This window comes from Phytophthora sojae, assembly GCF_000149755.1.
Source record: "Phytophthora sojae unplaced genomic scaffold PHYSOscaffold_11, whole genome shotgun sequence".
Classification (NCBI taxonomy): domain Eukaryota; phylum Oomycota; class Peronosporomycetes; order Peronosporales; family Peronosporaceae; genus Phytophthora; species Phytophthora sojae.
In genome coordinates, this window is record NW_009258125.1 from 1,264,482 (window position 1) to 1,288,646 (window position 24,165).

General features: G+C 51.8%; 9 protein-coding genes across 9 annotated transcripts; 5 read left to right on the plus strand and 4 right to left on the minus strand.

Annotated features, from left to right (window-relative positions):
• Positions 1-368: 368 nt before the first annotated feature.
• Positions 369-1,767, minus strand: PHYSODRAFT_340046 (hypothetical protein; the record flags this gene model as incomplete). The annotated part of the gene is made up of 2 exons (XM_009538104.1): positions 369-527; positions 892-1,767. 2 exons carry the CDS (start codon positions 1,765-1,767, stop codon positions 369-371), a joined length of 1,035 nt encoding a protein of 344 aa, XP_009536399.1.
• Positions 1,768-1,875: 108 nt separating this feature from the next.
• Positions 1,876-2,589, minus strand: PHYSODRAFT_340047 (hypothetical protein; the record flags this gene model as incomplete). The annotated part of the gene is made up of 1 exon (XM_009538105.1): positions 1,876-2,589. The coding sequence occupies one exon, from the start codon at positions 2,587-2,589 to the stop codon at positions 1,876-1,878; it is 714 nt and encodes a 237-aa protein (XP_009536400.1).
• Positions 2,590-3,085: 496 nt separating this feature from the next.
• On the plus strand, positions 3,086-4,882 carry PHYSODRAFT_306239 (hypothetical protein; the record flags this gene model as incomplete). The annotated part of the gene is made up of 3 exons (XM_009538106.1): positions 3,086-3,387; positions 3,421-4,209; positions 4,246-4,882. The coding sequence occupies 3 exons, from the start codon at positions 3,086-3,088 to the stop codon at positions 4,880-4,882; spliced, it is 1,728 nt and encodes a 575-aa protein (XP_009536401.1).
• Positions 4,883-5,274: 392 nt separating this feature from the next.
• PHYSODRAFT_526619 (hypothetical protein) lies at positions 5,275-7,002 on the minus strand (the record flags this gene model as incomplete). Its single annotated transcript, XM_009538107.1, has 1 exon — positions 5,275-7,002. A coding segment is annotated over one exon (1,728 nt), but the record flags the coding sequence as incomplete, so codon positions are not given.
• Positions 7,003-13,176: 6,174 nt separating this feature from the next.
• PHYSODRAFT_254090 (hypothetical protein) lies at positions 13,177-13,922 on the plus strand (the record flags this gene model as incomplete). The annotated part of the gene is made up of 2 exons (XM_009538108.1): positions 13,177-13,798; positions 13,855-13,922. The coding sequence occupies 2 exons, from the start codon at positions 13,177-13,179 to the stop codon at positions 13,920-13,922; spliced, it is 690 nt and encodes a 229-aa protein (XP_009536403.1).
• Positions 13,923-14,448: 526 nt separating this feature from the next.
• Positions 14,449-15,324, plus strand: PHYSODRAFT_525964 (hypothetical protein; the record flags this gene model as incomplete). The annotated part of the gene is made up of 1 exon (XM_009538109.1): positions 14,449-15,324. One exon carries the CDS (start codon positions 14,449-14,451, stop codon positions 15,322-15,324), a length of 876 nt encoding a protein of 291 aa, XP_009536404.1.
• A 2,600-nt stretch (positions 15,325-17,924) lies between these two features.
• On the plus strand, positions 17,925-18,725 carry PHYSODRAFT_340051 (hypothetical protein; the record flags this gene model as incomplete). The annotated part of the gene is made up of 1 exon (XM_009538110.1): positions 17,925-18,725. The coding sequence occupies one exon, from the start codon at positions 17,925-17,927 to the stop codon at positions 18,723-18,725; it is 801 nt and encodes a 266-aa protein (XP_009536405.1).
• Positions 18,726-19,725: 1,000 nt separating this feature from the next.
• PHYSODRAFT_386878 (hypothetical protein) lies at positions 19,726-20,868 on the minus strand (the record flags this gene model as incomplete). Its single annotated transcript, XM_009538111.1, has 2 exons — positions 19,726-20,672; positions 20,724-20,868. Coding segments are annotated over 2 exons (1,092 nt in total), but the record flags the coding sequence as incomplete, so codon positions are not given.
• Positions 20,869-22,796: 1,928 nt separating this feature from the next.
• On the plus strand, positions 22,797-23,324 carry PHYSODRAFT_288820 (hypothetical protein; the record flags this gene model as incomplete). The annotated part of the gene is made up of 1 exon (XM_009538112.1): positions 22,797-23,324. The coding sequence occupies one exon, from the start codon at positions 22,797-22,799 to the stop codon at positions 23,322-23,324; it is 528 nt and encodes a 175-aa protein (XP_009536407.1).
• Positions 23,325-24,165: the final 841 nt, after the last annotated feature.

Below are 24,165 nucleotides of genomic sequence, written 5' to 3' on the forward strand. Positions count from 1 at the left end.
GAGAGCACAGTATCTGCAACCACTGCGAAGCGATGCCAACTTGCAATTAACAATCGTTGGTGCATTAACTGGGGCCGCATGCTTGTAGTCCCGTGTTATTTTAGCTGGATGTGCACTAGAATCCGTGACGATTGTTTCTACTTGCTTCAAGCAACAACACGAATCACTGCAAAAAATACAAAAATGAAACCAGCAAGTTTTTGTATCCGGGATTTCATGTACCGCAGCCTAAAAGCAATCGCACACGGTTGCCACACAACAAAAGTGCATCAATTGCCACTCGTGTTTCACTCGAAGCCGCACAATTCAACAAAAGATGCTCGCTCAGCTCATGTGACCAATTGGACTGAGCTCTGTTTAGTCTTCTTCTATTTCCTGTTTGCCGTGTAGACCTGATTAAGGTCGTTGGTCTTGTTGATATTGGGGTCTCTCGGCGACTTGCCCGTGTGGTCCAAAGAGCAGTTCTCGTCCTTGTCGATCGACATACAGAAGTTGCTGCGGAGACTCGTAATATACTTGACGCAGAACTGGTAGGGCCGCGAACGAGAAAATCCTCCTCACCAAACGACGGTCGAGTTCTGCAACAGTCGTTGCTGATTCTTCAGTCTTCTGCTTCTTCTTCGTTGATTCCGTTGACCCTCTCGAAGCAAGAACACTCAAGAACGCGAGCATACACTCTCTCGGTAGTGGCTTGCGTTGTCGATAAATTGGCTTGAAGTGGAAGTCCGTGACATCTGATACAAACCTGTAATACGGAGACTTCACGACACGTACTCCAGTCTTTGGTTTCTCCCCAGTATTTTCACAACTGCATTCACGTAGTCCGGAAAACATTGGTCCATTGCCAGATTCCAGATCAGCAACAGGAACAAAACACTCGAGTAAAGAAACCTTCAGGCGGCGGGCACACTTCGTCAGAGGATTTTCGGGAGCACTCAAGTAGTCAGCGAGTTTTAATACGTCAAACCACGGAGCCGTCAGCTCCGGTATCGGGGTATTCGTCGCGCGATATTTGCGGAAGTCGAGCTGGACCTCAATTATATCCCTAGCAAGTGTCAGCTCGAGCAGATTCGGACAGCTCTGGATAATTTCGTTCTCATTAAATTCGCGCGAATAAACTTTCTTCGGACCGTCCAGTACCAGCGTTCTCAGCGAAGGCCCAATTGCTTTGATAAGCGAGGATAGCGTTAAAGTCGCCACGTTATCCGACTCAGGAAACCCAAGCGTAAGCGACGTGATACCACCAGAACCCCTGATTGCGGGCGGTTCATCATGGAATTCCAAATCACGGCGCCGGACTTGACAACGCCCGAACCCGGCAATGAGAATGTTCACCCAGTCGCTGGTGTCATCGTCACTGAAGATCCGTACAAACTCAATTGGCGTGTCCAGCGTGAGAAAATTGGACTGGACTCCCTCATCGAAATTCCACCTAATTCGAGCTCCACACATCAGCGTTGCGTCCTTCTCCCCCATCACGCCTCGAGACGTGCCACATAACGTCTCCTCTGGATGCTGCGACGCTAATACGGAAGTGAATACACGCACATCAGCACCAGTCAGACGTCCTAGTCCAGAGATGACGAGGGTTTCGAGTGTGGAGCACGCTCGAGCGCGTCGGGAGAACAATCCATAAGCGAGCCATTTCCACCATTGCTCGCGGTTCGTGTGATCGGAGGGGTCGATCTCCAATTCTAGCGCAAGCTTCTTCGTCGTTCGCGTCAGCACGAGTGCCGAGCACATTGCTCCGAAATCCCGAGCGGGCATTGTCGCCTCACACCTCAATTAAGAAATTGCAGCGGCGAATTCCCCGTAACTTGAGAATTTTGATCTGTAAGAGCATGTCCGAGAGGGTACCTAATACGGCCTTGGTCATTACTGCTCAGTAGACGTCTGTCGTACAGCGAAGTGTCCCTGGCTCCAAAGCCCTTTCCTCCTCACCCTCAGCGTATGCCGCCCACTGCGTCTCGCGTCCGCCTTTGCGATATCTGATAGTTTCTTGGCGTCATCACGTGAGGCCAAGTCGGATATTACTCTGGTGTGGCTTGAAAACTGCAGTTTCACCGGAATTTTGATATCCACGCCCGGCTCCCCTGGCTCGAAGTTCTTGTCAAGAGCTGCGACCTGACTCAAAGCCGCCAGGTATTCCTCGCTGGGGTGTTCACGCTGATGCGTGCCGCAGAGACGGACGAGATCATACGCGATAGCCTCGTCGTCGGTCTCGTTCTCGAACCTGTTCACATCCACATCGAGCAAGAACTTGGCCGCTATCCACGCCGCGTCGAGTTCTTCTCCAGATCTGCTTCGCGTGATCCCGCAACCATAAGTGAGGATGTCGTCGTACACGAGGTAGTCTGCGTGTTCGACTGCTACGAGCAGCGCCAGCGCCTCCTGCACCATTTGGAATTTTTTCCGGAAAGTTCCTTCATTTTGGCTCGAGCCTCGGCGGGTTGCCATGGTCACTTTGAGAACGATGTCAGGGACTTGCCAGACATACTCATCAGCGGTGGCAGTCTCTGGAAGGGTGAAGCTAATGCAGGGCTTTAACGCCTTCCACCACGGAGCGAGGAACTCCCAGCGTTGGTCCATCTTCGTCAAAAGATTTCTTCTGGTTCTTTTTGAGCCAACCCGTCCCAAAAAAATGAGTCATTTGGTTAGGGTCCGGTATAACCTTACCCAAACAACGTAACCGGTACAGGTTACAGTAAGGTGTGACCTACCAAGTCAATTGGCGGACAATGGAGTCACCAGAGGATCGGTGGACGACTTTTTGGTCGAAATTCAGTACTTTCGAGAAGCTTTGGCTCTTTTGGCCGCTGTGGGGCACGTGGATAGGTCCGGGTGGAGATACTTGCTGGGGCATTACTGTGACGTGGATCTCGGGGTGGAGGGCGAAGAAGTTTTTGAGGAAGAAATTCCAGTTCGATTCCAGCTCTATCTGCTGAAAGGGAGGACAAAATACACGTTTCCCAAACAGCTAAAAGACGACCTCGTCCGGTGGTTTGGGATATCGCAGCGAACAGAAGCGAGCGAGGATTTTCTGGAGACGCTGCAGCAGATCGCAGATGTGGCGGGTAATTTACCCATGAACAAGCCCGGCGTGGACGTTGTGATTCCAGTGAAGGTGTACTTTTCGGCTATTGTTGGTAAGTTTGCAACGATCAGTGGGGACCTGATGCCGCTGGAAGATATTTGGACGGCGGAGATGGTGGCTCAGAAGGAGTGGGAGACGTTTGATGGTTTAACGAGACACTTGGAAGTTCCGTCTGGATCGCTGCGATGTACCTTTAAGCTGGAGCCGATGGTTGTGGAGTTTGGAGACTCGCAGATCACGTCCGAGATGGTGGACTTGATGAAGACGCTGGCGCTGGACGACGTTACGTTCTCGTACCTGTCCATCTGAACGAGCTTGGTCGTCAGACTTCGCCAAGATCGGTTTACTGCCACACAGAAGTTCGGGGAGTTGATGGGATGCATCTTCGACAGCGAGCGGCGTACTCGCGAGCTTACCTACACGAGCTACTACCCAGATACGACTGTGGACGAGTCATCTCCTTTACAATTTGGGGCGATTGATCTGAATTGCGACACCGGCAGCGACTTTGCGGCAATGTGCTCGGCTCTAGTGAGTAACCAGACTACCAAGAAGATTTCGATGTACATGCAAGTTAACCCAGACGAACACGCCGAGAGCCCACAAAAGTGGAAATGGGTCGCTTACGCGTTCTTCTCCAAGCGAGCGCGTGAATCTTCGGCGCTCGAGACATTGGCACTCACCTCAATTGACAGCCTAAGTATGGCAGACGTCGAAGCCTTCGCGTCCATCGTAGCTTCGGATCACCCAGAAGAAGACCTTTTTGGTAGTCCGCGTGGCCAAATTCCAGAAAGAGATGCAACACTCAAGGAAGGAAGTCCGATTTTCTGGCGGCTTACAGGCGATGGCCAACTCAGCGAGGACTTCGACCCGCTCGTGTTCGACTCTCCTATACGTTCGGTCCGTACTTTCAGCGATGACGGAAGCAGTGGATCAGTGGACGCATTGGTTCCGGGTTTTGGCCGCTGTCTGGTCAAACGTAGTGATCTCGAGTTTTCTGAAGACACAACGGCACCAACATTTACTCAAGGCGGAGTTTTTTCACTATTCCTGGGGTTTAGCGAGGAAGAGGAGACGGCGCCCACTGGATTACCACTTCTCCTTGCTGATGTTGGGTAGTCATTGAAATTCTTGACGCTAAATGGACCAAGCCTTGCGGTTGACACCAACGCGATTGTGGGTAGCTGCCCCAACTTGGAAGTGCTAGCTCTCTGCAAAGGTCAAGTCGAGATCCGATTCAACTTTGGTAGCTATCAAGCGAGCAAACAGCCTCTTCCAGCGCTTGAATGTGACTGGGATAATGTGGCAGAGCTACTGCAAAGGTTGAGTGATGTCAGTTCACCGCTTGCTAAGTGTGCTCGACGTCTGCGGCTTCGCGTACTGCACCAAGTCTTCTGGGACGGAATGGACCGCACAACTCGAGCGATCATACGTATGCTAGAGGCGAACGACAATCTCGAGTACCTCGACGTTGTTTTGCCGCCTGATGTCGCTGTCGACACGGTCGATTTGCGAAAACATCACAGAACTCCGGTAAACCTAGCTCTTCGACTCTCGACAGCGTCTAAAGTTGCGTTTTTGAGCGTGTTTTCGCCCCCAGCCCCGTCCAATCCTACGGGAAACAAACGAGAGCGCGCGGATTCTGGACGTACCGCAGTGTCGTACAGGTTGGACGAACATGTGCTGTCCAACATACTCGCGTTTGCTGCTCCTCCTGTGCTCCGTCAAGTATATGCCCGCAGAGCGGGGGAGACTGGCGAAGTCAATGGTTCGCAAGTACCCATTTAATGATGTTGAGTCGCTCAAGTCGCGTATATCCCAATGACAATTACGAGTTGGGCTTTTGAGCGTTACTCCGGCATGCAGTCCTCGATGAGAAGAACGTCTGTATCTTCGTCTTCGCGACGGATGAAACCAAAGAAACTTGGTATCGTCTGGATAAAGCGCGTGCGTAGCTAGTCTACATGTAAAATCCAATTTACAATGAAATAAAAAATCCTACAGCTCCCAGTTTTCGATTATTTCTGCTTGTGGTGCAGCATTGTACTAACCTAAATAACCAAAACACCACGATCCGCCCATGCTAACCATTAGCTGACTGAGGAAAAAGAAAACATTTTCAATCACATAATTTATCAAAGTTAAAATTCATGTTTTTTTCACTGAATTGGTACTTCTCGTTAAATGAGGACTGCAGTGTCATCGTCGGCTTCCTTATAAGCTCTCGGACTGCGAACGTATACTTGACGGAGACCGGGGGCAGCAGCAAACGCAATAATGTTGGTCTGCACATATTCATCCAATCTGCAGGATGCAGCGTCCGTACGCCCTCTTTTGGTTGTAAAGTTCAGTATGTAGCCCGGAAACACACTCAGAAACGCAGCCTTGCATGCTGCTGGGAGTTTAAGAGCTCGACTACCCGGTGTCCGATGAAACTTACGCAACTTGTTGAATTCAGCAGGAGAACATGCTGGCACAACCACGTCAAGGTACTCGAGAGTGTGGTTCACCTCCAGCATATTTGCGATTTTATCAACGTCACCCGAGGCTATTTGATCATCATCGTCCTCTCTGTCGTTCTGGTCCCACAGACAGAGCCGCAGCCGTCGAGCGCATTTGGCAAGCGGTGAACTGGTGTCGCTTAACCGCCTCACTAACCCACCAATGTCATCCCAGTCACCGTCCACCACCGGAATAGGCCCCGAGCTCGCTTGGTAGCTACAAACGTTGAGTCGGATCTCGACTCGACTTCTGTAGTGCGCCAGCTCTTCCAGGTTGGGGCAGCTGCGTAAAACCATGTTCGTATCAATCTCGAGTTCTGGTCCCTTCAGCGTCAACTTCTTCAGCGACATCCCCACCGAACCTAAGAGAAGTTGCAAACCACCGGAACTGAAGCCCTCTCCTTCGCGACTTACAAGGAACAGTGACGATATGCCGCCTTGATTAGCTGCTAGTGCTGCCTCGGTTCTTTCGAACACGACATCACTGCGCTTGACCAGGCATCTGCCAAAACCCGGAACCATCGCGTTTACCAAGTTACTTTCCCCGTCATCGGTGAAGGTCCGAACTGAGTGTATTGGAGCGTTGAACACGAGCGGGTCGAAGTCGTCATCCGGCTCACCACTGCTCGTAAGACACCAGTAAATAGGACTTCTCTCCTTGAGCGTTGCATCTCGTTCTGGAACTCGGCCACGTGGACAGCCACAGAGGTCTTCTTCCGGGTGGTTTGATGATAGGGTGGACACAAATGCTTCCATGTTTGCGACACTAATACTATCAACTCCAGCTAATGCCAGCGACTCGATCGCTGAGGATTGTCGAGCTCGCTTCGAGAAGAAAGCGTAAGCAAGCCACTTCCACATGTGCACACCACCACTGATGCCACTGACGTCTCCGTCCAAATATATGTGTATCGAAAGGTTCTTGGTTGCCTGGTTGGTCACCACAGCTGAGCACATAGCCTCAAAATCGTTATCATTGCCTGCGTACATGCGGCTATATACACAATTGAGGTCAATCGAGCCGATTTGTAGCGGCGACATCTCACGCAGTATCGTATCCGATTGGTAACTCGTGTTGCCATGTTCGCAAGGGCGTCCTTCACAGTTAAAGATGCACCTCATCAGCTCCCCAAACTTCGGAGTGGCAACAAACGCATCTTCGTCTAGTTCGTCGACCAAACAAGACCTAAGCGACAGGTACGAGAACCGGACGTTGTCTCGAACCAACGTCTTCAATAAATACACTCTTTCGCTCGAAAACTTGAGATATCCAAAGTTGACATCCATCGGCTCCAGCTTGTAAGTGCAGCGCAGCGATCCAGGCCTGACGTCGACGTCATCAAACGCCTCCCACTTCTTCTGAACGACCATTTCCGCGATCCAAATATCTTCCAGCGCCTTCGTATCGCATCTGTGATGACAAGAGAAAAACACACAGCCACGGGGATCACGAGGTCCACGCCTGGCTCATCCGTCGGTAAATTTCCAGCCACGTCTGCGATCTGCTGCAGCGTCTCGAGAAAATCTTCGCTCGCCTCCGTTCGCTGCGCGGTACCGAACCACCTCACGAGGTCGTCCTTTAGCTTCTTGGGATACGTGTATTTCGTCCTCCCTTTCCACAGATCCAGTTGGAATCGAACGGGGATTTCTTCCTCGAAGATTTCATCGCCCTCCACCTCGAGATTCACGTCACAGTGATGATCCAGCGAGTATCTCCACGCCCCTTTATCCACGTGACCCACAGCAGCCAAAAGAGCCAGAGCCTCTCGAAACTCATGGAGCTGGGCTAGAAATTCTTGTTCCTTCTTTTTGCTTAATTCTTTCTCGACGTTTGTGCCCTCGAATCGAGCAGGGGGACGCACAATAAGGAGGCGTCGCTGCTGCGCCCAGACCTCCTCCATACCCCCCCGACTAGCTGTAGCTGATGCGACCGCGTAACACGCTCGTCCATCGCGCTAGAACCCCCCCACCGCTCCTCGAGCAATTCCATCGCGTCTGTATCTTTTCTTTGACCGGGTTACGTTATCAGTTGAACAAGTTACGTGAGACGGGTTACATTGTAACCAGCTCCATCGTAGTTACGAGGAAACTTTAGTGACTGAAAAACAGTAGTTAGGGCTTCTTCGCGCCTAGGGTCGGGAAAGTTGATATTAACTGTGAGTCCCAGCTCAAGAGTCTGCATCTACGTAACAGTATCTAGTTGGTTTTACCGGGTAGAGGAGACTCTTTCAAAATTGAGGAAGAATTCCAGATCCAGTCGCAGAAATTGCGCGATTTGTTGACGCTGTGGACTATCCACGTGGATAAATACCAGCTGAGTGAACGTTGTTAGCTTCAGTTGAAACCAACGGACGCAACTACGAGATCCCGGTAGAATTTATATTGACGTGAGATTTTAGTGTACATACTTATCAGGATTCCCGTCCTCAGTCTACTTCAGGGTCAAGACCGATGACAATCTGTCGCAAGCGACATAGGAAATTATTTTCCTGCTGAGGATATTGCTTTAATTTGTTACGTCGAACTAGCGATTGAACGCTGGAAAGAGCGAGCACTCGTCGGATTTCGCGGTCTTTACGCCTCAATTTGCTGAGCAGGCTGCGAAGTGAGTTCAATTACTGTAGCAGTTAGACAAGGCTACGTCCTCTAGCTCCTCAGCACCAACCACTGGCGCTGATTATGCGGTGCCGTTGTTGATGCCGCAGCGATTATGGCTGATGCAGTCGTCGTATTCTGCTGTCAGTCGCGCTGTCGAGCTGCAGTCGTTGCCAACACACACAGTAATCACTGTGACCAACGTGCATGTATTCTCTCAGCTCTTAAGCTGACAGCACAGGGTGTTTGCAGAGTCGGTTCGCCAAATTTGTGAATGTTTTTTATGAAAGAAACACTGCGTTTCAATATGGTCGCGATCGGAGCGCTTCATTTAGCTTCACTATGCTTTTCGCAATTTCTAACGTAAAAAACACCTGTGTGCAAGTACACCATATCGCGCTCACTTGCCCCGCTATACTTGGCGACTCGCATGGGACAGCGAAAAAAAATCTGCGACAGAATTTAGAAACGTAGACTCGTGTCAACATTTCCCAGGTTAGGTACTCGATACTTTTGCATACTTGAACAGGCAACAACGGTACTCTCCCGCTCAAGTTCATGCGCTCCGCACTCAACATAGCGTCGCACCACCGAAATTAAACTTGAGCGGTAACGTGCGGTCGCGGAAACTTCTTTACTTAAGTTGCGTCTGCGATCCATCAGCAGCCAATCCCAGGGCCGCGCAAATATGGATTCCGGGCTCACTTGAGCTTACTATGGTTTAGAAAGATGAACCCATCCAAATAGAACTAAAACGCATGCGACTGCGCGGAAAGCCAGCAAGTTTCCCTACTTTTGTTACGGCGACCCCTCAGAGCTGTCACCGGGTGACAGTTTCAGGGCGTCCCTTCGAGTAGAACACATCCGCATCTTGGTTTGAGTATGCGCGGGTGGTGTGTTCTACGCAGCCAATCAAAGCTGTTGGATGTGCGCCACACCGGCGCCGCTCAGGGTGCTGTTTTATTCCGAGAGTGCTGCGCGCAGCGACCAGAATTGAACGGCATGCTGCTTCGTGCGGCTCGCTGTATGGGCAAGTGATGTCTTTATTTGACCGAGCGAAGCACGGGCAGCTAGCTGCATGAGCGCCGAAATAATGCATCTTGAGCAGGAGCGCAAGACATAGAAGCAAGCCGGAGGCGCTGACACGTAACAGCATTAGGAAAGCGAGCAGTTGTAGTTGTGCGGGCTTGAGTTCGAGTAAGAGTAAGAGCACAAAGAGGTATAGCAGCCGCGCGTGCAAAAGCAAGAGAATCAGTATATCACCAGAGCTGAGTGGACCCAGCACTAAGCAGAGAAAGACCATCCAACCAACAGCCAGCCATGCGTCTCTCCAACACGGCCCTTGTGGTTCTAGCGGCCGTCCTCTTTGTGGCACAGCAGTGTCACAAGCACAGCAAATCGGTGTGTCAAACGAGCTTCACTCCTCTGATGTTCTCGGGGTGCGGATTAAAATCTAGTGTGAAAAGGCTGAAGTCCTAGTGCAGACCTTCAAGTGGTGGACTTCCGTGTGTTTTTTATGAAGAGGGATGACTTGCTTTGTGTTTATTCGTGTATTTTATTGAACGCGTAGTGAAGAAGCCAAAATGGGCCTTAGGACACACGGAATGCAAGCGACTGGTATCGCTTCTATTCAAATACGTTCATTTCCTACTCAGGAAAGCTGATAGCCTTTTCCTCTAGCTGGTTCTAGCGTTCAGCTTGATAATTACGTCCTACGAGATTCCACAGGTGGAAGCCTCCTAGGGAGGCCACCACCGTGATAAATGGGTTCGGTGGGACTTCTGCGGGTCAAAATGAAGTCTTACACAAGGGGCAAGCATAATGCCATCCAAAGACCTCGTATCATCGAGCGCAGCTTGCCTGTACTGGACGCACACGAGGCATTCATCCTTTGACTGATTTGCACAAGGCTCCCATCCGTTTTTGTATCGTACACGGTGATCATCCCTTTTACACTAGCTTTTATTGTGGCTTTCATCCGTTTTGGCAAATCGACCACCCGTCCATGACCCGATATATCGGGCCCGATTTGCGTCTGGGGGCTGCGAGTTGCGAAGCAGGGGCCAGAAATGCCGCTTTTCGCCGGCAAAATGGACCGCCGCGAAAACATGTCTGGGGCGCTCTCAGATCGAGGTTGCAGCGGCCGTAGATGATCACACAGGTGATTTAGCTGGCCATAGTGCTATGAAGTGGCTATATACAGTGTACTATTGTCCCCAATGTCTTGCAGTTCTAATGCGTCATGAGAGGTGAGGAGGTATGGCCACTGGCCATACCTCCTCACCTCACAAGCTGGCCATTTGCCAGCTTGGAATGCCTCCCCTTTGAGCCTTATGCTGCTAACTCAGGCCAGATATAGCTAAATTGGACTAACCGATCATGTAGGAGTTCCATTTTATATAAATCGGACTCCGAGATAACACGTCAAATCGGGCGGCAAAATATTTGAAAACCACAATAATCTTTTCTCGATGTTCTCGCTGGCGAGGACAAGTTATATCTTCGACACTACCACACGGCGAGTGATGAAGACAAGCTTCTCGGACACGTCGAGGAATAGAGTGCGAACATGTTCGGCGCGTTGAAGCCGCAGAACATGCAGAGAGATGACAGTTTTAGACGTTCAAAGGGTGGAAAGGGTATCGAAAGACTGCGAATGACGTCTACAATGATGTACCATATAGTCTATACGACCTATCTCTTCGTATAAGCGGCGTTCAGGCGCATGTATGGTTAATCGGCGTGTTTCAACTGGCCAAGACTTGAACACCTGCCGCACCAGACCACGTCCCTTACGTACTCATAACTTATGAGTCATAACGATCGTAGGTATTAATATGCAAATTCAGGCGCTCGAGCGATTACTTCTGCCGGCGTGGAGAGGGAGAACACTGCGAAGGCGGCCCCTGGCCAGGCTGTTTGTTTTACTACACGTTTAGCGCTTCATCTTAAACGAATGAAAGCGTTCACGCTTTAGTTAAACGGCCTGTCAACGCTCTCCGACAATGGCGAGGATTCTGGCGAGAAGGAACAATAATGTCTACCTCTAGGTGGGCTTTCGCGCGCGCATTCCAATAGGACAGATAGTGATGAGAGGAAATGATCGTTTCTACGGTACGACATGTTGTCGAATCAGTGCGCGGGCAAATGCATCGGCGTCGTCTTAAATTGGCGACTCGAGCGGCATAAGATAGGGTCAGCGCGTGAAGCTTCAATCTACACTGTAGATTGAAGCAGTAGATTCTACAGACTTGATATTACGAAGAAACTGCCGTGGAGATTTTGCTTAAGGATCTAAACGCAAGCTCACAGCGCGAGCTCCTCGTTGTGTTTCAACATAAAATAGCGACGTCACGCGCAATCAACGTCTAACGGTAAAGAATTGCTACTTTATATTCCGCACTGCGATAAATTACGATGTTAGCGTTGGGCGCCAGTAACATCGAGGCATACCGATGTGCACCACCGTAGCGTTGCAATAATCAGTGCCAACTGGTCTCACCTTCGGGCCATGGTCACTTGCTCTTGGGCTCGCTTTCTCTGCTAATGAGTGTAGTCTATCGAAGTACTGTAAAACCTCTAATTGCGCCCTACCCTCAATTAGTACCCCACCTCTCATTTTTGATTACTTTGGGTGCGGATTTACAATAGTACCCCACCCTCTTATAATACCTCACTCTCCACTGAAAATTTAGTACAGTACCCCTCCCAACCTTAGTATTGGAATTATTGGCAGCGTGAAGTTTCTTGTTGCTTGTCTAACATATTGGGCGCATTCCGCGGGCTCATATCCTAGAGATCTAGCGACACGATCACCGTAGGCGGAGATGCGTCTCCGAGAGTAGGTAGCCGATTAAACCGCAACAAATTCAAATTCAAATGCTTGTCTAACATAAGAAGGGTGCTGTATAGGTTGTCTGTTGGGATTAGTGTTGTTTCTTACCAAGTTTATAACTCCTAATATCTGGTATTATTAATTTTAGACATTTAATAACGATGGTATTACCTTTGTGTATCATTTGTGTATCGTAATACTTAAATTTTGTCTTAAGCATCTTAACTTCTGGAAGAGCAAGCTTTTGCTCATATCAGCTTCCCACACAATGCCAGCCTGCTGCGTTCTCCGGTCCCAGACTGGAATCTCTTCCCTAGATCTACGCGTCGCTCGGCACCAGCTCGTTGCTCGGCCAGGACGTGAACGGCGCCGACGCAACGCTGGCCACGGGGCTCCCAAAAATAGGCCCAAGGTGCTCTACGACGCGTACATCGCCCCACATTCAAGCTGATCAGCAACGACTCCGCAACGCAGTAGTCAAACGCCCGCTGGATGTCATCAAGGAAGCCATCGTGTACCTGCACTTCTGCTTTTCGGCCCGAGACGATGGACTGCGACAAGGCCACTCAGACTGCTTACAGAAGCTGTTTCGGCGGGTACGGCGCGATGCACTGAATATGTGAGCTAACTGATGTGAAGCTCTATGATTATAAGAAGAGCAAGACGAGCTGGCGTTTGCAATATTTGAACTCGGATTAGTCAGGGCAAAAGCGGTTTAGCCCTCCACCTCTCTTTCACCCCTAGCACGTTCGCCACCACTAAGGTCACCAAAGTGTTCTGCGACCGCCATGGCCACAGGTCCACACGCAGTTTCACCACGCACAAGCACAGAAAGGTTGTGTGCACGCTGAAACAGGGTGGTGAGGCCGGCAAGAGCAAATCGAACATCCTCGGCTACGTGCACGAATGATCAAGGCTCGAGTAGCGCGACGACGAATATGCCGTCACGTCCGACAAGCACCATCAAGTCTACCCCTATCATGAACAAGGTACATTCGCGGCAAAGACAATAATAGTGGTTTCCGAGGCGGGGGCAACCAACAGCCTGACCCCCCCCCCCCCGACAAGAACGGCCCCTCAGGCTCGGCAGTTCTCTTCTCTCCAAGTCCGACAAAGAGTGCTAAAAACCGACCACCTCTTCTCCAACCGCTATGGCACGCCGCGCGTCCAAGTCGTCGCCTGCTCGCCCTCGCGCTATCGCAGCCAGCGCCGACACAGCTGGTGCCCCTGCTAGCTCCGTAGGCGAATCCGCCCCTGAGACCTCTAGCGACTCTGCGGCAGCCGCGGCGGGGCCTTCGCCGTCTCAAGGGCAGCGTAGTCTGCCGTCAACCGGCCGTGTGGTGCGCCGTACGCGGCAGTCGGAGCCCACGCGAGCCAGCAAACGTCTCCAGAAGCGCAACGCGAGCGACGCCCCAGTTCCCCCAGCTAGTCGCACGGCATCGAGCGAAGGATCGTCGGTGGAGGTCGGCCCCACGGGTGATCCAGCGGACCTCGTCGTCGCTTCCCAGTCGTCTCCAGGAGCGAACGCAAAGGGGCAAGAACCGGCACCGAGACGCCAGGCCCCAGGCAAGCGCAAAGTTCGGAAGACGGTCGACCATCAAACCGCTGCGCTGTCCATTCGGCGGGCGGTCACGCTGGCGGCGGATCCACCATCAACGACCGAAGGTGATCAGGAGAACTATCCTGCAGATACCTCACCGTCTGTGTCCACCCAGCCTCGGGCTACGGAGGGCAGTACGAATCTAGTGTCGGTGAGCGAAGTCGTAGGCGGGCGTGCGTTAAACTGTGCGAGCAACCAGGAAGCGGTGGTAGATTTAACGACAACACAGCCCTCTCCAACGAATTCGGCTATGCCCTCTCGCGGCGAGTCTACTGCGACCAGCGCCTCTGTGAGTAGGCTTGCTGAACATTCTTCGGCCCACGGGCACCAGATTCCATCTGGAACGTGGGGCGAACATGACGATCGCGTGGATTTCGACCTGGAAGAGTTTTTGGCCCGATATCAGCTCCCCCAGACGGCCCAATCGTCTGCCCAACCTGGAGGAACTTCGAATACGGCACACTATGGATACACTGGCGGGCCTGCGCGCCCGGTAGTTGCTGGTAATACTGTGGAGGCACTCTCAGCCCAGGTTCTCCAGCTGCAATCTATGGTAGTTGACTTGCAAGGCCGCTTGTCCGCTCAAGCCCCACCGCCGCTCATCGCTCCTACTGCAGGCTACACCGGTGGCGGTTGGACACTGCCATCCTCGCATGGCCCGTCACCACCGCCGCCTCCCGAATTGCGTGAGCTTCGACTGGATAACCTTCCAGACCAACGCCGTTCCGCCAAAGGCGACTACGTTCCCCCCCAGTCTCATATGCTGATTTCGCGCAGGATGTTCCCAGCTTTGACTAGCGCACTAGGTAGGTCGTTGACACAAATGGAGTTTATCTTGTCGATCTGGGGACCGGCTAGCAAGCTCTTCAAGGACTCGCCCCCGCTTCTCATGGCTCTATTCAGTGCTCGCCTTGGCTCTCGTGGATTATCTCTCATGCATTTTATGCCGCTGTTGGAAAACGATCTCCTGGCACACACGTCTGATAACTCTGGTTTTACGATGGATTTTAGTAATAAGACGACACCCCCTCCTACCCCACTCGAGTGCACGTCATATGACGACATTCTATCAGCACTATACGGTTTGAAGAGCTTCGGCAACAAGTTGTGGTTCGACTACCTGAATGTGCTGATTTCGCGATTGATTCACTTTGTGTCAGACAACCGCAGTCAGGACCCCAGCAACAGCTCCATCCGCGTGAAGAGAACACTCCAGTTGAGCAATGCGTTCCTGGGAGCCGCGCTGGATCATCTTGCTGCGGATAGCCCGTCGTGGTGGCGTGATTATTGGGGTGAAGTTCACAAGATTAGCTCGGAGTCACTTAGTTGGATCTTGGCTCTCCAAAACATCCAGGCCAGCCAGGTTGCATGCCTGCGCGCTGCCGCTACGGCTCATACTGGATCGGCCACGGCCCCCAGTGCCCACGCCTCATCCGATGGCAACCGCAGATCCCAAGCAAACTCCTACAACCCGATTCCAGAGCACATTCGCAGGCAAGTCCCACGCCGTCCTGATGGAACGGAACCATGCTTACGTTTCTTTGGGGGATCGATGTGTCACGGGGGCACGGTCGATCGGTGCGCGTACTCGAAGCGCACTCACGTCTGGGACTCGCCTCTGCCCCGCGAAGTCCAATCCTGCATTAATCGCTTATATGGTGGCAACAAACGGTCCCATTACGGACCCCAGCGCGGCTAAAGCTGCCGAGGCGCCATTGGCTCAAACGCGCTTCGGTCTTTCAACCTTGAGAGTAGTAACGCAAATAAACGCGTGCAACCCGTCGACTCTCCTAGCTTCGAGCCATCATTACCACATACACGTACAGCCCTTACTGACAGCTACGCTTCCGTCAGCGGCAACCACCTAGCACAATCGGCGCTAGCGTCTTGCTCTGGATCAGCCCACGCTATCCAACCGTCTCCGTCGACTGGCCTCTCTGACGGCTACGCCTCAGAAGGTCAGCCTTCGGCGCGGGTACCGACCGCAACAACAACTACTGGTCACTCGATGCCTTCAAAATCTGCGCGTCCACCGGGACCTCCAGATGGAGATTTCCACCGGGATCCAACTCGACGGCGCGCGCCAACTCCGGCGGAGTCTGCCGCTTTCCATGATGCTGGCCGCAGACATCAGCGTCTGTGCTCGGACACTCGTACTAAGACCCTCACCGCCGCCTTCACCTCGGTGGGGCTTAACTTTCCGACGGACCCGTACCCTATCGCCACCGGCCCTGACGATTCCCCCACTTACCAGCTCAATCGCCCCCTTCAACAAGCGATGTCGGAGTTCGTTCGTAAGACTGGTATTCCCTCCCTCGATTCGTGGAGCTGTTACGCGGCCAGACGAGCGATGACTACCGACCTAACAAAGCCATAATTCCGGGTTAACTCACGGCAAACAGCTCGGAATTCAAGGATATCCCTCAGCTATTGAATATCGCGGATAACGGTATCCAGGGACGCCGCACCAAACCGCTACCCCGCCAGGCACACCCGCCTCAGAACCACCCATCCGCTCGACGGCGACTTAACGTGCTGCGGAAAAATATTCGCAAAGAGCAAGATTTGGGGCGATGCATTGTTCTGGAACTGGATATTCTTAAGTTATGGATCGACATCTTTCTCTCGCCTTTTGGCGTAGTTGATAAAGGCGAAGGCGACCCATCTACCTCCGGCAGGGTTATCCACGATCTATCACACCCCGACGGAGAATCGGTCAACTCGACCACCGATACGACATCAATTCCAAACACAGAATACGAACCCGCTGAACGCATTGCACGAGAGATTCTACACCAGGCCAAGAAGTTCCCTCCGCAGACATTAAGTTATTGCTGGGTGATGTTGCCTCCGCGTTTCGGAATCTGGGAATACATAGCTCATGCGCCCGGTTGTTCGCAGGAACAATTCCCGAAGACAACGCCCTGGTGATTGACTTGTCTGCTTGTTTTGGCTGGACGGGTTCTCCTGCGTTCTACGGTGTTGCGGGTCGGGCTATTGCGTTCTTACACGGCCGTACAGGAAACGAGTGCTACCCAGATGGATTCTTTACCCAGATGGATTCTTTAACTACCATTGGGTCGACGATCACGTGTGTGTGGCTGCAGACATCGGATCTAACTGCCAAGACACGGAGCTATCTCTCCGGCACGCAATGATGACGGTCCTGGGAGTGGACGCCATAAACGATGAGAAGTTTACTGGCTGGAGTACGCGGCAGAAGGTACTTGGCTTGGTTTTCGATACCACAAATTCTACGGTGTCTATGCTAGCCCCCAAAATCCTAAAAGCACAGCAATGGGTATCGAAGGCCTTTCACGCAAAGGCTCTGGCACGCTCCGAGTTCCGATCTACCTACGTCATATTGCTACCTGTGTCCGTGCGGCTCAGCCGTTCCTACAGCGGCTCCGGGCCCAAGAGGGTCGCCTCCACCGGTGCCACCTCATCAAAATCACGGTCGATATGAAACAGGATCTGGTGTGGTGGTATAGAATTCTAAAGCTGCCCGTGATGAACGGAGTCCCTTTGTCTTATTTCAGGGCCTCTCCACCCCCTCACATCGTTGTGGAGATGGATGCATCTGATGCGGGAATTTGTACCCTCGATCGGGCCGCAAGTGCGCCTTAACTTTCTCATTCTCAGATGCAGAGCTGACTCTCATTCGAGAATTCCGGTCGGGAGTAAACAACAATTTTGACATCAATTATCGCGAACTCTTGTCGTGCGCTATGGCGGTCTACACGTGGGCGGCGTCATGGCGAAACTTCGCGACGGCATCGAACCCTACCGTGCATGTTCACTTTCGTATTGATAACACCTCGGCGGTATCATGGCAGAACAAAATGAGTTCTACGAATCCCCGCGCCCAACTTGTGATACACTTACTCGGATACTGGGAAACCATTACGGCTGTCGATTTTCTTTATCTCACATCGCGGGCGTGGACAACGTGATCGCTGATGCTGGCTCCCGTCTCCCGGATCGACATTACGCTAACCGATTTGCTAACCTTACACGTGACTGGATGCAGGTGACACCAGATATCAGCAGCCTCGGCCTAACGAAGATTTGGCTCGATATTTGCGCGAGCATTCGGTGGCAGATATTACCCTCAACAAATACTCGAAGGCCTATTTGAAATGGCGGCAGTGGACCACCTAACGCGGCATCAACCCTTGGATGGACAACGTCGAACCTGCTCGTCAGCTACAGCACATCTCGGGGTTTGTTTTACATGGCTTTCAGCATGGCGTTGGGTCGGGTCGTTAAATTTCGAGCTCAACGATAAGTGGGTATCTTATGGGTGTGCGGCATTTCTTCCTCGCAACGGGGCGTACCTTCCACTACGACCATCCACAGATTCGCATGCTTCTCAAGGGCATAAGCCGGCGTGATACACTTCCCCAGCGCAAGGCCCCAGTGTCCATCCGTCTTCTAGAAGCCTGCTTTACACGCCTGAGCCTCCGGAACCCTGCGGATCAGACTCTATGGGGGGCACTGTGTATGTCGTTCTTCTTCCTCTTCCGCCGGTCAGAGATCGTGTCTGTGAGCGCTGGTCGATTCCGCTGGTTTGCAATCCGGGCGTTCGATGTAGCGGTGCTCGACGCCGGCGACGTGCCGACCTTAGACCCCATCCAAGCAGCTTCAGTTCACGTGAGACTGAGAGGCTCAAAAACGAACCAGCGAGGGTCTCCTTCTCTACGAATGCTGCGGCGCTCCGGACACAAGTCTCTGTGCCCTGTTTTAGGTGCTCTGTTGATGCTCAAGGCCCATGGATCATTACCCAGTTATGTGCCGATTGCAGTCTACGAGAACGGAGACGGCCGCCTCGGCGAGGTATCCGCCAATGGAGTAGCCAACACAATCCGCACCGCGCCGGTCTCAATTGGCCATGACCCTTCCAAGTTTAGCACACACTCACTTCGCTCGGGCGGGGCCACACACATGTATCGGGCTGGTGTCGATGCCCTCACCATCCAGTTTCACGGCCGGTGGGTGTCCGACACATTCAAGATCTTCACTCGCATATGCAGCGAGTCTGTGGCCAGCCTGGCGTCCAACATGATTCGCGGTTCTCAGGCCGTCTCGACCTTACCGTAATGGCCACGCTCGACCTTCATTGGGGGCACAGCTCCCGCACTACATTCGAAGCTGAGTCCGAGCTCAACCATTACGGATAATGAAGTCCATTGGTAAGCGGACAGCGGAGGAAACTACCCAAGTCCGCAGCAGAACCAAAACTTCTCATCAGAAAATGAAGCGGAGGAAGCTACTAGAAATACCATCAGCCGAGGCAGTATCTAGAAGAAATTCGAAAGAGGTTGAAGCCAATGCATTGATACACATTTGCATGAGGACGCCGACTCTATTGACTAACTAGTGCATGATATGTAATCAAGAAGGCGTGAATGGAATGAAAATATGGATCGTGTTGCGGGCTTAGCTAGCGTGAACAAAGTCAAATATGCTAATGCTCCCAGGTTGAACCAAACAGCACCCTCGGCGAGTGGTGGGTGCGTCGAGTGCTCGACTGTGGAGTTGAAGGTAGTCCACGACGGCCGCTGCTACCCCCTGAAAATACGAGACGATCGCTAGTTGGTAGACTCGGTGTTGTTGCACTTGCCGATCCGGGTGGCCTCACGACCGGTGGCACAAGCTGGCGCTCATCACCACGCGTGAAAACGGTTCCGCTGCTTGTTGACTGCGTAAGAGCGACCGACTGCGTAAGAGCGACTGACTGCGTAAGTGCGACCGACTGCGTAAGTGCGACCGACTGCGTAAGGGCGGCCGCAGCCTCGTCACTGCATAGTGTTCTGGTATTCGTCGCTTGGTCGGGTAGCGGGTTGGCTAGTGCAGGCGAAAATAGTGTTCTTCGAGCTAGCGGGGGTGCGAAAGCTCCACGTTGGTCGATCTGCGAGGGCGTGAACAATCGTGATCGGTGCACCGTATTAGACCGACTACCGCGTATGCGACTGGAGCTGTTGGGAGCAATTGGCGTAACGATGTCATCATCGCTGTAGTCGTCACTCGCGCTGCTTTCGCCCTCTTCTTCTGCATTGACTTGATAGTGCACTGCACTGGTGGCAGCCTTGTCACCCGCATTCGAGTACAAATATGCTAGCTTTTCCACGTGATCGGGTTTCAGCCGATTTCGTCGCTTGGTGTGGATGAAGGAGTGAACACTCCACGAGCGCTCACTCGCAGCGGACGACGTCGGGATGCTCAAAACGCGGGTAGCCAAAGTATGTAGGAGCGGAAACTTGTTAACCTTGACCAGCCACCAGTCTAATGGCGTGTCCCTCGCGTTTTTTTCGTGGTCTTTGGCTGTCCAGTACTTCTTCACGCGAATAAAAGCCATGACAGCTCGGCGAACTGCATTTGGAGATACGTTGGAGGGTAGACCAACTCGTGTAGCTAGATCTACGCATGCATCGACTGCATTGTCCAAAGCATTACCTTCAAAGTCGTCCGTAGACTTAGTTGGGTCCAGTAAAAATGCAGCGAGGATTGATTCGCGTTTGAGGGTGTTCCAGCGGGAGCTAATCTGGCCTCGGATCGTGTTAAGAATACCAGAAGCAACATAATCAGTTTTGCGGTTGTAGATGTCGTGGGTTTTTAGTCCACGAAAGTATTCATACACCATCGAAAGGCAACACCCATCCTTTTCGAGAGCGCCAAGAGCTTGGATTATCGGGTTCACCAGTCGCATTACGGCTCTGGCATTCACCCAAAACATGCTATCAGCCAAAATGGACTCGACGCGATTGAGTTTGGCAGCCGCATCTCCGTAACGAGCCAGAAATTCATGGTTGGAAAACAACTCACGCAGCACAACTTCGTTCTTCACGACACTGGAAATACAATTTGTGCTCGAGTACCACCGCGTCGAAACAGGGATGATTAGCGCGCGTCGTCGCTGCCGGGTACCAAAATACTTGCGTTGCAGAGCCCGAAAGCGATAAAGAAGCGCTGCACGTTTACGCACAAATTTGGTAACTAGGACGGCTTTCTTGAGGACGTCATTCATGAACTCCATCCCGAACATGCCTTTGAGTAGAAAATTGATCGTGTGTGCCGCGCAGCCGTTACACGTTTGACTTGGTATCTTGGTCATTAGAAGCTCCCATGACTTACGCATGTTAGACGCGTTGTCCGTCACAACAGCGCATACCGATCCTTTTCCGACGACATTTTCAACAGCTTGAATCACCTTGTTCAACTCTGACGCCTGTATGCTGTTTGTCGGCGCAGCGCTCCGATGACCAAAATATGGGTCGGATAAATGGAGACGTCACCCTAAAGTTGATAATGGAGGATCGGACCATCCGTCGCATACAATGGCAACGTACTGCTGCTCCCTCAGCACCTCCATAACGCTGGCAACTTCCTCCGCGTACGCGCTATCAAACAGTGAGGTCGCCAAATCTTGGCGTGAATGGAGCGTCCTTCCGGGCCGGTACTTCGTCAGGATACACCTCATGGCTCCATTTTCGATGACCCGAAACGGAATGCCGCAGGCATAGAACGCTTTGGCAATCTGAAGATGGAACTCCTTCTTTTCAGTCACTGAGACCGGTCCTAGCACACTTGTAGCCATTTCAGGCCGCGAACGCTTAGATGGACTGTGGGGCCTATCGGAAGTGTCGGGACGATCTCGCTTGGAGGGTGTAACAGGGTAATTAGCCCGGACGTCCGCTGGGGCGCGGGGACAGCTGCGAATGTGTGGGCGGAGGTTTTTCTTGGGCTGGGCATTCTTGATGAGCTTGGAGCAGTGCCTGCACGACACGTCGGTGTGCTGCTTCTTCGGGTTAGCCCAACGTGGCACAACCACAATGTACTCGGTCCACACGCCAACTGAAGGGCGACCCTTCACTGCTAGCCCGGTCCTCGTTGCGGTGGCCGTTTGGTCCATGGAGCTTGCAGGCTCTGCTGTATGTACAGGAGCAAGTTCGCGAATGCACCGACGAGAATAGGCCCCGTGCGCGAGCTGCCTGCCATGTGGAGCATACGCAGATTCATGTCGGTAGACCTCCACGTACGTTGACAACTTCACGAAACGCGTTGACCGAATATTTCTGCCACACCAACTATACACATGAGGCATTACCGTTAGCAGATCGAATATTTTTGCCACACCAACTATACATAAAATTTGTTAACGTTAATAAATGGTAAGTACGAAGGTAATAACGGTAACTGGTAATAACTGGGTAAGGATTTGGCCAACTCTAGTTGGGATGCGACATTTTCTATTCTTACAGTTACCATCGTTGCTCTCACTCATACCGCACAGGGGCATGTAACTTTAATTAAATTAAAGTAAAGTGATTAGGATGTAAGCAAGGATGTAAACTGATTTTGGAAATAATTTTAAATGGTTTTTTAGCTGTAAGTGGGTGCATCGTGAAATCACAAATTGGTCTCGTAGCCAAAGTGAAAGAAAACAAGCAGTGGAGTAAAATTGTGACGTAAAACAATGTTGTCAAAAGGGGTTGCCAAAAGGGGTGACCATCCTTTAACGATATGATACCCTCAAGTAGCAACAAAATAATGGTACTTTCAGCGCTATTTTTCTCCGTAGAGGCAGCAACGTCGAGTATAATCACGTAGTAAATGTATCATAACCTGGACAAATGTGCGTCACAAATCTAAAATGTGATTTCATGATGCACCCAGTCGTTGATCGACAATTTTAGGTGGGGGTATTTAGCTGGGCACTTGGAGTACCCCTCAAATAGTACCCCACCCCCCTGGGCGGGGTACTAACTTAGTACCCCAGGGGCACAATTAGAGGTTTTACAGTATTAGTAAGTGACTTTATTTGGCCTCGGCCATTGAAATCTTAGTGTTTTTTTTCTTCTTCTACAGCTTCCTCTTTCTTGTTCTTGACGGTGTCTCGTTCTGCTGGCGAACCCTGATGTTCGTTCACGCGGGGGCTCTTGATACTCTGGTTCATTCCAGAGGTGAGAACAGGCCTTAGTCAAGATGAGGGTGGGGGAGTCGATGCCGCAATCCACGACACTTGTTTATTTCTGCCAATGGTTTCATGTAAAGCGAACATATGTGATCAAAGCGGGATCTTACACGGAATCTCCACCATGCTCCAAACTGTACGTATTTCTTCCATTCCTTACACTCACCTCACATCGTGAATCCCAGCAAGCAAGCACGATGAACAGGTGCATTCTCCTGCTCGTGACGGCGCTCGTCACCCTCTTACCGAGGGGCGAAACTCTCCCGGCACACACTGCGGATTTCGATAGTGCCTTATCGAGCTTGACCCTCCCAGGCGAGAGCCACGCGACCCAGACGGTCATTGCCGCCAAGCGATCGCTCCGGGCTCTCAAGACGACGAATAGTCCACGCGACGAAGAAGAACGAGACATATCGGGGCTTGCCAAGAAGGTGGCGTCATGGGCCAGCAAAACAAAACTGACCAATATTCTGCAGAAGCGAATGCAGGTCAAGGCTGAGAAACGAGTACAGCTGATCAAGAAGCTGGCTGACAAGAGCCCCAACAACCTAGACGCGATTTACCGAAACAAGATCACGCCAGACGAGTACTTCGAAGCGATGGGTTTTCATTACAGCCTGCGTTTTGCCAGTCCTCGTCAGATCGATTACGCAGCGAGAACCACTCCCGGCCTCCGAAAATGGGACGAATACGAGAAGTTTTACTTCAAGCGCAAGACGTCGTGAGCAAGAAAACTCTTCATGCCTTCGGCTATGGTCGACTTCCAACTCCTAGGACGTTATTGACTGTGAGTACAGAGATTAAAAACGCATCCGTGTTGTCACCGCACTGCGTGTGGACTGCTTTTTAACGCTGAGAGCTTTCAAAAAAGCTGTCAGCGTTGTAGGACGCATGAAGAAAATTCATCCCGTCCAACTCGTTCAGCTATCCTGCAGTAATCGCTGGCCAAAACCTTGTTTGCCGGGTTTGATTCTCTTGAATTTGACCAATTTTGTGCCGACCATGTCGATTCTAGCAAGCCTGGGCTGGACACCGCCCATGCTGATCTACAGTACAAGTGCTACGAAGTTATGTTGCTTATGTTTTGTGTTGAATTTGTTCACTTAACTGCTAGGAATTTGTTTGCTCGTCATGCGTACTCCGCTTGATTTTATTGTTCAGTAGCAAGATGCGTGCGCCGGTTACGGGTTCGACTGAATGACCTGCGCTTTGTCCACCAAAATGGCGAGGGCATTTTAAGCAGCCTTCTCCAAATGCTGGCTTCAAACGACACGTTGGAATACCTTGACGTTGCCATGCCATCACGACCCTCGAGCGATCTTGTGGCCTCATTCAAAGGCACCACCGGGTGCCTACGAAGCATGCGCTTGTTCTCCCAATTGAGAGTAAACTTGTGTTCCTGAGTGTGGCTGTGCCCTATCACACTGCTACAGCTACACGCAAAACGTGGAAACGCCGTGCACCAAGGACAATGGAACTGGACCAGCACGTTCTTTCGAAGATCCTATCGTTTGCTGCACCTCCAGTACTGCGGGAAGTATATCTTCAGCATACTCGTAGCGAAGG